Source organism: Podarcis tiliguerta, assembly GCF_965153285.1.
Source record: "Podarcis tiliguerta genome assembly, chromosome: 1".
Taxonomy (NCBI): Eukaryota; Metazoa; Chordata; class Lepidosauria; order Squamata; family Lacertidae; genus Podarcis; species Podarcis tiliguerta.
Genome location: NC_139534.1, coordinates 126,201,804 through 126,214,379, shown reverse-complemented (window position 1 = coordinate 126,214,379; position 12,576 = coordinate 126,201,804). Strand labels below are relative to the sequence as shown.

Below are 12,576 nucleotides of genomic sequence, written 5' to 3'. Positions count from 1 at the left end.
GTCCATGAATAACTCTCCTGTATTTCAGCTGCAAAATTTCATACACAGAGATTTATCAATCACTTGCCATGAAGCAAAGTCCAGTGGTTGCGAAGATTTAATGCAACTTCTCGTAGTGCTGTATAAATGTAAGCTTACTCATAAACCTTTGGAAATTCTGTGCCTAGATAGTAACCTAACTGCTTGCTAACTGATTGATCAGCTGTTGTTGTTGTTTAGTCGTTTAGTTGTGTCCGACTCTTCGTGACCCCATGGACCAGAGCACGCCAGGCACTCCTGTCTTCCACTGCCTCCCGCAGTTTGGTCAAACTCATGCTGGTAGCTTCGAGAACACTGTCCAACCATCTCGTCCTCTGTCGTCCCCTTCTCCTTGTGCCCTCCATCTTTCCCAACATCAGGGTCTTTTCCAGGCAGTCTTCTCTTCTCATGAGGTGGCCAAAGTATTGGCGCCTCAGCTTCACGATCTGTCCTTCCAGTGAGCACTGATTTCCTTAAGAATGGATGCATTTGATCTTCTTGCAGTCCATGGGACTCTCAAGAGTCTCCTCCAGCACCATAATTCAAAAGCGTCAATTCTTGGGCGATCAGCCTTCTTTATGGTCCAGCTCTCACTTCCATACATCACTACTGGGAAAAACAAAGCTTTAACTATACGGACCTTTGTTGGCAAGGTGATGTCTCTGCTTTTTAAGATGCTGTTTATGTTATTTATAACTTGCCATTGCCGTGCAAGCCCCTTTGAGGCATTGTGTGTGTGTGTGTGTTTTGTTAAAAATAATCCAGTTAAGTCACAAAAACCTTCAACTTGTAAAACTCACAAGGACCAATCCTGCCCCCCCCCCCCGCCCCCTGAACTTTGCTTAAATTAAGTAATAGCTGATCATGGCTTGGATCCAGAATTTTTACTCCCTGGGGAAGGAGCATACCTAAAGTGTGGAGCTTGCTCAGGGGACTCTGCTGGTGGGAGAGGGGAGGCAACTTTTGCCAATAGCTGCTTGTATCCTCTGAAAATCTGCTCTTCAGAATTGGAGGACTCCCTCTGACTGTGTGTGTGCACACAAAGAGAGGAGGGACTTGGAAAGGGGAAAACCGCTTCCTCTGACAGTGGGAGACTTTCTGTGGAAAGAAGGAGCCCTCCATTTGGAGATGGCTAAGTTTTGATTCCAACCCAGTAGTGATACTTTATCTTTTATACAGTTATTTAGTTTAGAGAAATGTGGGACACGGGAGGCGCTGTGGGTTAAACCACAGAGCCTACGGCTTGCCGATCAGGTTAGCGGTTCGAATCCCCGCAACGGGGTGAGCTCCCGTTGCTCGGTCCCAGCTCCTGCCAACCTAGCAGTTCGAAAGCACGTCAAAGTGCAAGTAGATAAATAGGTACCACTCCGGCGGGAAGGTAAACGGCGTTTCTGTGCGCTGCTCTGGTTTGCCAGAAGCGGCTTAGTCATGCTGGCCACATAACCCGGAAGCTGTACGCCGGCTCCCTCGGCCAATAAAGCGAGATGAGCGCCACAACCCCAGAGTCGGTCACAACTGGACCAAATGGTCAGGGGTCTCTTTACCTTTACCTTTAGTTTAGAGAAATGGTAAGAAAGAGGGAGCATGATAAGAGATGTATGTATGTACATATGTACAACCAGCCCCAACACAACAGGGTTTCGCTCGCAACAGTGACTTGTTTGTTCAAAGTACCATACATGGGTGAATTTCTGAGTCAAAGAAAAATGGGTCCAGAAATGCAAAACAAACAAACAAAAACAAACCCCGTAGGATTGAAAGCAATTTATACCTAGGCTGCTATATCTTAAAAGTCTTATTTTCCAGGTGCTCTTGGAGGGAGATTACCTTTGGAAGTAGTCTGAGAAGGAGTGTGCAAAAGACAGTTTGCATTGTGTTAATTGATGAAGTATTTATTTACAGAGGTGCTTTACAAGCCTTGTCATGAGGGATTACTTGGCTTTTAATAATGCAAATAAGTGTTTTCTGCCTGTTGCCTTTCCATGCAAACAGAATTTTCCAAAGCCAGCAGAGAAAATATACATACCATGCACATGCGTCTACTACAAATGGGATACGAAAAGAAATCACATTGGCTAAATTAGTGCTAAGCTCTGCTGGTTTTAATGTCCGTCACGTGCTGCTCCTCTCAAGGTGGAAGCAGAGCAGTGTGGTACAGAGATGAATCAAGGCCAGTCTGATGTGGAAGTCACCATAGAAGTCAAGGGGCACCAACTGTGACCCATCATGGCCTCTTGATGTTAAGAGGTCTCCTTGCTGGTGTGGCCAGAAGTGCATTGTGGAACATTGACCCAATCCCTGGCTGTCATCCCTCTAGCCCCAGGTTAAGAGTTTGCTAAAGGTTTGAAACCTGCTGAGTGCTACTGGTCCAGAGAGTCTAACTGAGTGCTTCAGACTTTTGGTGAAAAACAAATGTTTTGTAGTTCAACTGGCACAGTTAATTAAGCTGCAGTACCAACTGCCTGCAGATTCAGGATACGTTTTTTTAAAGCAAGAGGCTTCATTTTATGAAGTGGGTGTCCCCCCCCCCCCGTCTCTTCAGATGGAAAGGCGGATACTGATTGATGTTACTGGGTTTATTTCTCAGAAGAGGTACCTTGAAACACTGCAAGGCCATTTGCATCGACTGCCAAGAGCTCAGTGCAGATTTTCCTTTATGGAAATGCAACATAGGACATCGTCAGAGAAAACAGAACCTCCCTCTATGTCTTCTCTTTTGACTAGCAAATGCCTGTCATTTTGATTCTAAATCATCCTTTTCTTTCTCATGACAGTTTTAAAAAAACAAACCCACTAGGTTAAAAATGTATTACACAAAGCTTAAGGAAACAGCTATGAATTAGATGAGGCTTTGAAGAAGCCCCAATTTACCCAGCTCTGAACCAATCCTTAGGATGCCACTACTGCCATCACCTGTCGCTTGCTTGCCAGGCTTGCCTGCTGATGAAACTGGGTGCGTGATAATGGATAATATTGTCATTTATCTGTTTTATATTGGATAATATTGTCATTTATCTGTCCCCTAAGTAGTAGCAGTTGTCAGGACATTGTCCTGTTCGCCTCTATATAGTTCCATTCTTATTTCAGATATTGTGGTAGATTGCAATATTGGTGATAATGTGAGGTTTAGCTGCTGGTAACATTGCAGTGTTTAGCTGGCGAGTTATTGCGATGTTGAAAACCAGTTATCACCTAGCTCTTACACACATTGTAATTCGCGATACATTGCCAGCTCAGATATTATGAAACCATTATCACGATGTGAACTTCAAACCGGTTTGGGACGATATATCGATATATCGCTCAGCCCTACTTCCCACAAAACACCCCAAAGCAATTTAACAGTAAATAGGGCATAAAAAAACACCCATAACATAAACACATAACAAAAACAGTTTCAAATCCAACCAGAGACAGACCGGGATAAGAATCTCCACTTAAAAGCCTTGTTGGAAAAGGAAGGGCTTCACAAGGTGCCCGAGAGACAATAGCGACGGCCCTTGTCTGATATGTAATGGGAGAAATTGTGTGGTTTCCTCTCATCTTAGACCTTTGTGCCTGGCAGACGGGATTCAAAGGAGAATTCAATGGCTCCTTCTGGAACTCCTTCTGGAATTTTTGCTGAAAGCTAAATGAGTGCCTGGTTCCAAGAAACACCCACCAATTCCCTCTCCCCCCTCCTGTCCCTGTCCACATCTGGCACTGCAGCCCAGGAAGTTTCGATGTATTGATGTGAATGGGCGGAAAGATGCTCGATAGCTCCTTGCCGTGTAATCCCGAAACTTGCTCCGCAGCCAAGCAGACGGATATTGCCATATATTATTAAACAGACATTTGCTTTCTTCGGAGACGCTGCAGAAATGGCATCGTTTTGAAAGGAAGCCAGCGCGGCTCGGTTAAAACAGCAGCAACACAGCTCTTCGTTCTTTAGAGAATTTTGGAAGGGTTTTTACTTTTCAAAAGCAACGTCCTGCCTCACACCAACAAGAACAAAAAATATGCCCAAATCAACCAAACAAAGTGGGGAAAGACTGGGGAGAAAATCAAAAACTTTAGGAGACATGTGGCTCTCCTGATTTTGTTGGACTAAGTATAATTTATTATTTGTACCATGCCCATCTGAATGGGTTGTTCCAGCCACTCTTGCAGAATATGTAAAAATATAATTAAATGTTAAATCTTAAAACGCTTCCCTGTACAGGGATGCCTTCAAATGCTTATTAAATGTTATATAATTACTCATCTCCTTAACATCCACTACCATTGGCCGTGTCAACTGAGTCCAACAAAGTCTGAGTAAAGACAGGGGAAACATTAAATTTAATTCCAATTTAAAGATGTATCTGTCAAATTTGCATGCTACAAAACTAAATGAGGACCAAAACACACACACCCTTTGAAATTCCCACTCATCCAAATTTCACGATGCGGTACTCCAACCAAACAATATTTACAAAAATGAATACATTGGGGGACATTGGCATAGAATGAATATATGGCTGAAAATAGCATGCACTATATTAGGAGAAATTGCTTTAAAAGTGTACATTAAAAAGGTTACTAGGAAAATTTAGTGCTATAGCGCTGAATAATTTTCATGAGGATTTCCCCAAAATTTTAAATTGCACATTCCTGCAGAAATGTGGAGGAAAGGTTGGGAAAATGGGAAACAGAGGACCCAAACTGCTGAACTGTTCTCTTGTATTTCCAGCCCACAAAGTCTGAGCTTAGATGTGATCTTTAGCTGAGATTATTATTTATCCGTAGGAAGGATTCCCCAAATGCCATTGTGCAAACTGATTTAAGGGTGTGTGTGTGTAGAGGTACATGATCTTCAGTTTCTGAGCGTCCTGAAACTTAATTGCTATTGAATGAAGAACTATTGCCAACTCTTTGGGTTGGCAATCCCTGGCCACACCGCTTTGGGTTTTGTTTTTGCTGTGGGCTGCTGTTCTCAGCATCTCATACATCTCCAGTAGTGATGTATGGAAGTGAGAGCTGGACCATCAAGAAGGCTGATCGCCGAAGAATTGACGCTTTTGAATTCTGGTGCTGGAGGAGACTCTTGAGAGTCCCATGGACTGCAAGAAGATCAAACGCATCCATTCTTAAGGAAATCAGCCCTGAATGCTCACTGGAAGGACAGATCGTGAAGCTGAGGCTCCAAGACTTTGGCCACCTCATGAGAAGAGAAGACTCCCTGGAAAAGACCCTGATGTTGGGAAAGATGGAGGGCACAAGGAGAAGGGGACGACAGAGGACGAGATGGTTGGATAGTGTTCTCGAAGCTACAAACATGAATCTGACCAAACTGCGGATGGCAGTGGAAGACAGAAGTGCCTGGCGTGCTCTGGTCCGTGGGGTCACGAAGAGTCGGACACGACTGAACGACTAAACAACAACACAGCTGTTCTCAGCCAACATCCCTGGAGTTTGAGATATACCTCCTGTGAAAAGTCCCAACCCTCTGCATATTTCCTAGCAATATTTAGTACGTTGACACCTTTAAAACATTATCCAGATGGTATTTGATACCCCATAAATTGGCATGTATAAAGTTTAATAATAAGTACGAAGCGTTTGGTAGCACCACATACATTATTGTAACTAAGCCTAAGTATGTGCAACTGAAATAATGGCATATTCTTGCCGGATTAGCCTTGTCTCCATTTCCCACCCCTTCCTACAATGCCAGCCTTGTGTCTGCATCTAGACTGTAGTCTCTTTGGGGCAGGGACCTGGCAGCTCATTCCTTCTAGCGCATCATGCACGTGAGTGGAAAAATATTACATAAGAAATAAATAATATTGATCCATGTAGAGATGAAGGATATAGCTTTCCAAATACTGACAATGGTCGTAAAAGATCTACACTGGCTTTCAGTACATTTTTGAGCACAATTCAAAGTGTCGGTGTTGACCTTTAAAGCCCTAAATGGCCTCGGCCCAGTATACCTGAAGGAACATCTCCACCCCCATCGTTCAGCCTGGACACTGAGATCCAGCTCCAAGGGCCTTCTGGCGGTTCTCTCACTGCAAGAGGCCAAGTTGCAGGGAACCAGGCAGAGGGCCTTCTCAGTGGTGGCTCTTGCCCTGTGGAACACCCTCCCACCAGATGTCAAAGAGATAAACAATTATATGACTTTCCGAAGACATCTGAATGCAGCCTTGTGTTAGGAGGTTTTTAATGTTTGGTATTTTATTATGCTTTTATATTTATTGGAAGCCGCCCAGAGTGGCTGGGGCAACCAGTCAGATGGGTGGGGTCCAAATCATCATCATCATCATCATCATCATCATCATCCATATTTCTAGCTCAGAGTTGTTTTCCAGATCATCTGTTCATCCTGTTACATGCAATGAGTTTTTACACCCATTGTGTGAGACTAGCAGCTATAAAGGAGATGAACCACCTGCCTAGAGCATTTGGATTTAGATAGTAATGCTGAATGATGGGGGGATATTTTTTCCATCCTGACGTCCGCATGCCCTTGCAGAGCCCATGTGCCACTGTTGTGTGGGGCCAGAGGCAAAAAGTGGGTGGGGCCAGGGGTGAGAATTTGACCTTTGTACAGAAGGCTGCATTCCAGCTACAGAAGTGCCAGAGGTCTACATCTGTCTGTCCAGGCAAACAAGGGGCAATCTCACGGTGCAAAGGGCACATTCCAGCAACGCCAAAACACTTGAAGCGGGCATGGGGCTGGACTGCTGTGGGGTGTGCCCTGGGGAGGAGTCAGAGCCCCCAGGAAATTCTGAGGTCCAGATACAGAGGCCTGAGGTCTTGCATCCCTGCATTTCATTTGGGTGAAGAGACATAACTCTGTGGTAGAACATCTTCCTTGCTTGCAGAAACCCCCAAGTTCAGTTCCCACGGAGGGCTGAGTGAATCTCTTTTCTCGAACCCTGGACAGCTGCTGCCAGTCAGTGTAGGCTACTTTGAGTTCGATGAACTAATGGACTGACAGCTTCTTAAATTCCTACTCTCACACCTAGTCTGTTAGCAGATGCTATTAAAACTATTTTGCGACAAATGAATGCAGTATTTTAGCTGCATATATCTGTTATGTGGGGGCAGTGTTGATTTGTTTTGTTCTTGTTAATAAATAATAATAATAATAATAATAATAATAATAATAATAATAATAATAATAATAATAAAAATAAAATTATTTATACCCTGCCCTCCCTGGCCAGGGTCGAATTCAGGGCAGCTAACACTGAATATAAATTACAATAAAATGTAATAGAAAAAAAGAAAAAAGCAATTAATTAAAATACGGCTTAAAATACAGCTTAAAATGTATTTTATTTTGCATTTTTATGCTGTGAACTTTCCTGTGATCTTCAGATGAATATACTAAATAGCTAGCTAGCTAGCTAGCTAGATGGATAGATAGAATTAAAACTGGAGGGAGGAGGGTTTTCATCTATAACTTATATTTCAAAATCCCTCAACTCCTGACCTTCATTAAAACAAACTATAAAATGTACATCAGGAAGCTTGGTGATTTGAGGTGCCCTCCATACATGAAACTCCTGTGACTCTTTTCTGGGGAAAAAATGTGTTTCATCTATTTTCTCTCCTCTGATTTTTTATGCTGTCTTTGTGTTTTGGAGAGGTCCCATGTGTATGTTTGTTTGTGCGTCTGTTTGTCTGTCTGTGGGTAATTACCATTGCCAGGGTAACAATGGAAGGAAAAATACAGCAGGCGTCAGATCTGTGAAATTGTGAAGTAGCCAATGCTTTTTCCATCTGGCACTTGCTTGTACTTAAAAAGCAGAACAACAGCAACAAACTCGAATGAGTTGTGAGGAGCAGGAGCCTGAGTTATGCTGCGAGGCCAGAATCCCTCTTTGCCTGGGAATCAAAAGGGCAGGGATGGCATTGCACATTTCAGCTTGACACTTGTTTGTTTTCACAGGCTGCAGAAGATGGGGAGGGTTAGAGGTTAAAATAATACTGAACGGGGTCTTCCTCATCTATCGGTTTTACTCTCCTCTTCCTGGGTGTTATTAGAAGCAGCTTGGGCAGAATGCGGGGTTTGGGGGAGGGCGTTGGACGTTCAGGAATATGACTTGGGGTGGAAGGGATTAGATAGAATGGAAATTTGGGTTGGGGTTTTGCGTAGCAAGCTGATTCTCCCTTAGAAATGCGTTGAAAAGTGTGGTGTGAGCAAATGACTAATGGGAAGATGTGTAAACACCCCACAAGCAAACTGGGATGGATGCAGAATGAATGCCCACTGTCCTGTAACTGCTCTGTAATCAAGTCAGAAATGAGTCTTGGTAAAAGACCTAATGGGAATGTAAACTTTGCAAATCAAGATGAATGCTGAAAATCTGGATCACCGGGGAGGTTGGCTGGTGTGTTTTCTGTTACCCTGAGTCCATCTCAGCTGCCTCAAAGCCCCCATGGTTTCTGCTCTTCTAGAACTAGCAGTGAGACTTGCAAAGCCTCTGGGAGCTAAACTGATTCAGGGCTGGTATACACGTGCTATAATAATAATAATAATAATAATAATAATAATAATAATTTATTATTTATATCCCGCCCATCTGGCTGAGTCTCCCCAGCCACTCTGGGCGGCTCCCAATCAACTATTAAAAACAATACAGCATTAAATATTAAAAACTTCCCTGAACAGGGCTGCTTATTTCCTTCACATCTGAAGGGAGGGTGTTCCACAGGGCGGGTGCCACCACTGAGAAGGCCCTCTGTCTGGTTCCCTGTAACTTGGCTTCTCGCAGTGAGGGAACCGCCAGAAGGCCCTTGGCGTTGGACCTCAGTGTCCGGGCAGAACGATGGGGGTGGAGACTCTCCTTCAGGTATACAGGACCGAGGCCATTTAGGGCTTTAAAGGTCAGCACCAACACTTTGAATTGTGCTTGGAAACGTACTGGGAGCCAGTGCAGATCTCTCAGGCCTATCTAAGATTCATAGAATTGTAGAGTTGGAAGATACCCCAAGGGTCATGTAGTCTAACCCTATGAAATGCAGGAATCCTTCCCACAGCCGTCTCAGGTTGGGCTCGAACCCCCAACCCTTTGGTTAACAGCCAGACGTGCTGACCAGTTGTGCCACCATTCCGCACCTCGTCCTCCCAAGTGTCAGGCCAGATCATGTCCTTGCTGCCATTTTCCTCCCGAGTTAAGTTTGAATCTTCGTTTACACGCCGTGTGGAAAATGTAAGTCCTATGCAAGCAGTCTCGTAATAAACCTTTGGATGGTTTCACAGTTCCCAGAGTTGCAAAGAATGGACAGTGTACAGTAAATGAAGCAGACCATGATAAGACATGAAACACCCCCTGCAAATCCCCAACAACAACCCTTTATCCTTGTTGTCTATGTTCTTAGAATTTTTTCCATGTACCATTTGGAGTCTGTCAGTTTCCCCTGTGCAAACATTACGGCATCTAGAGGGAATGAGACTTGCTTTACCTGAGACCACAGATTCAAATGCTAGGCCTGATAGGGTAAAGCAAAGCAAAGGCAGATTTGAGGCCTGCAGAGAAACCCTGTCGTCTTGATGGACAGGCCAAACCTGCCCGTGCTAAAGTTTAATTCCTACTTTCTCTTTTCTCTTTTCTCCTTCCTCTATTCCTATTTCTCCTTTCTCCTGCCTCTGTCCTGGCTTCCTGTCAACTCGCAGAGTCAGGGACGCAACGTTGAAACTGTGCTTTCATGAAGACCCACCAACCTTCAAGTTCAGGGAAAGCTAGTGTACTTAGAGTATACTAGCATTTAGCATTGTTGATTACTGGTGGGTTCCCTCTCTCCCCTGCCCAGCCAGCCAGCTTTAACAGAGGGGACACGTGCCACTGTCTGAATGGGCAATCCCTGTTGTAAATTCTAGAGTCCTTTCAGTGCGCAGGAGGAATCGGAGCAATATAATCTGCTCTTCTGCCAAAGGAGCGAGAAATTCGAATGTCAGTGAACTCGTATGCAGTAGTACCATTCCATCACCAGCCTTCACCTTCCTCTGGTCCCCGTCAACTCCATAGCCTCTGATGTTACAGATCCAATGTCTCTCAAAGTATGAGGTTGGTCTCCTTAAGGAGGTGTGGGAACCACCAAAGGCAAGGAGGTAGCATTTCAACTGCATCTTAAAAGCTGACCCAGTACAAGAAGCCATTGTGATACAGTGGTGGCCCGCAAGACGAATGCCTCGCAAGACAGAAAACCCGCTAGACGAAAGGGTTTTCCGTTTTGGAGGTGCTTCGCAAAACGAATTTGCTATGGGCTTGCTTCGCAAGACGAAAATGTCTTGCGAGTTCCTGCGGGGTTTTTCCCCCTCCCCCCTTTTCCCCAAGCCGCTAAGCCGCTTAACAGCTGATTGCTAAGCCGCTTAACAGCTGGTCGCTAAGCCGCTTAACAGCTGATCGCTAAGCCGCTTAACAGCTGATCCACTAAGCCGGCTAAGCCGCTAATAGCCTTTTAGCAGCTAATCCGCTAATCCCTTAAGCCTTTAATAGCCGCTAAACCGCTAATAGCGCTAATCCGCTAAGCCGCTAATGGGCTTGCTTCGCAAGACGAAAAAAACCGCAAGACGAAGAGACTCACGGAACGGATTCTTTTCGTCTTGCGAGGCACCACTGTATATTGGACAAGATTGCGTGGCTGGCAGATGCCAAGTTAGGTGTGAATTCTCTGGACGTGATGCTAAAAACATAGGTTAGCGTTTCAGGAATGAGCTGCAGTGAATCCTGGGCTTGCATGCTCTCCTCTTCCTCCTGTTCTAGCATAGCTGTGATGCAAAGATTGGAAGCTATTCCTAGTCTCCTAAATTTCGTGCAGTTTGCCGTGTTATTTGAACCAAGACAACCTGTGGTTAATCTTGACTACAGTTCCTTTAAACAAGCCGACTTCAAACCATAGTTTATGAAGCAGGCTTGTTTCAACTAACCATGGTTAAGATTAACCATAGTTTATGGTACAGATGATATGGGAATTTTAAATGAGTCCTTATTGTTTCTCAAGGGCAGTTAGCTTGCAAATGTGCCATCTGAAGTTAACCTATTATGTCTCTGTGTTCCTCCTTTTCAGTTATGAAACAAATGGGAATTTGCTGAATGAATTAATTGTTACTCCATTGTAAAAGCCCATCCTGAAAACCATTATGCATGGTAGCTTAAAAAGCCCTGCAGAGATTAATTAAAAGTAGCTTCCCCTTCTTAATTAGGGCTCTCAGGAAATAATTGATTACAAATTGCAACAGGCTTGCTGCACAATGTTTGCTTGATATTGCTAATGATAAGTTTTTACCTAATTAGTTCACCATTGCCATTGGGAAGCAGCTGCACTCAGTTACAGTAAATCTGACATTAGTAAATCTTATTTTCCGCCCCTCCCCTTCCAGAAGAATTATCCTTACCAAACCATTATTCCCATACTGTTGAAGTCCTAGGGAAGAATGCCAAGTTAGAAGCAGGAAATGGATCATATAATAGCTAGCATGTGCTGGATGTGATGTTTTCAGTCCAGCGTTGTTCTAAGGGTCAACACTACCTAAAGCCCTAAAATGTAACAGTCTTCTACATCCTGGTGTAACTTCTCAACAGGGTCAGCATATTTCGTTGGGACCTGTTCCAAAGATCGAGGAAGTGCTCTATGAATATCAGCCATTGCATGTGGAGACCTACGGGCCGCCAGTTCCAGATATTGAAGTGTTGGGGAAATTTGGGTAAGTTTTTCCGTATTTATTTATTTTAACCAACGTCGCTGTCAGTGAAATGGTGTTCAGGCAGGAAACTTGCCACCTTATCCCCCAAATAAAGGGAGGTGGGGGGGGGGGAGTGAAAGCAAAACAGACCTTAATGAAATACTAGACTTCCTGCCCAAATCAATGTTTTGTTTGGGTGGCCGAATATAATTTTTTTTTTTTTGGTTTTGTTTCTCTCTTTCTCTCTTTCTGCTTTTCTGGTCTTTTATAGATCAGCTGAGAATTCGGCTGGATCGCGTTCATGTTTTCAAGGTTGCCGTTGGCAGCTAAGGAGAAGTTGCTGTTCATTTTCAGTTGCACAGCATTAAAGAGCGAAACCCCTCCAAAAACGGGGGGGGGGGGCGTCTTGATTTGTCCAGCCGTAGGAGGCCAGGAAAAATAACAGGGCTGGCCCTTTGCCATGAGAGGGGTTAGATCTGGCGCTCTGGTCCAAAGCTCAGTGGTGTGTTCCATCCATCAGGAGAGCATCCGTTGTCCAAGCTCCATTTGAGCCCGGATTGGGAGTACTGGCTGGCCTCCCTGTGCAATTTGTGAGATAGTTCCGACTGCATGAAAGGTCTTTCCCATGGCTTCAAAAATGAAAGGCCCTTTTGCAGATTTTTCTCCCTTTCTCCTAATACCAGCAGCCAGGGCACACTCAGCTCTATTTCTCCTTTACATCTGCAGGTGAGGCAGTGGAAGTGCTGGACTAATAATAATAATAATAATAATACCCGCCCATCTGGCTGGGTTTCCCCAGCCACTCTGGGTGGCTTCCAACAAAATATTAAAATACAGTGGTCTGTTAAAACATTAAAAGCTTCCCAAAACAGGGCTGCCTTCAGATGTCTTCGAAAAGT

The 12,576-nt window shown here is 44.3% G+C and overlaps 1 protein-coding gene across 1 annotated transcript in view; it reads left to right on the top strand.

The window, feature by feature from the left end:
* Positions 1 to 12,576, top strand: part of MNAT1 (MNAT1 component of CDK activating kinase) — a 141,465-nt gene that overhangs the window by 85,666 nt on the left and 43,223 nt on the right. The window contains exon 7 of the mRNA XM_083439466.1: positions 11,577 to 11,698. Coding sequence (XP_083295592.1) covers positions 11,577 to 11,698 — 122 coding nt within the window. The remainder of the gene's footprint in view (positions 1 to 11,576; positions 11,699 to 12,576) is intronic.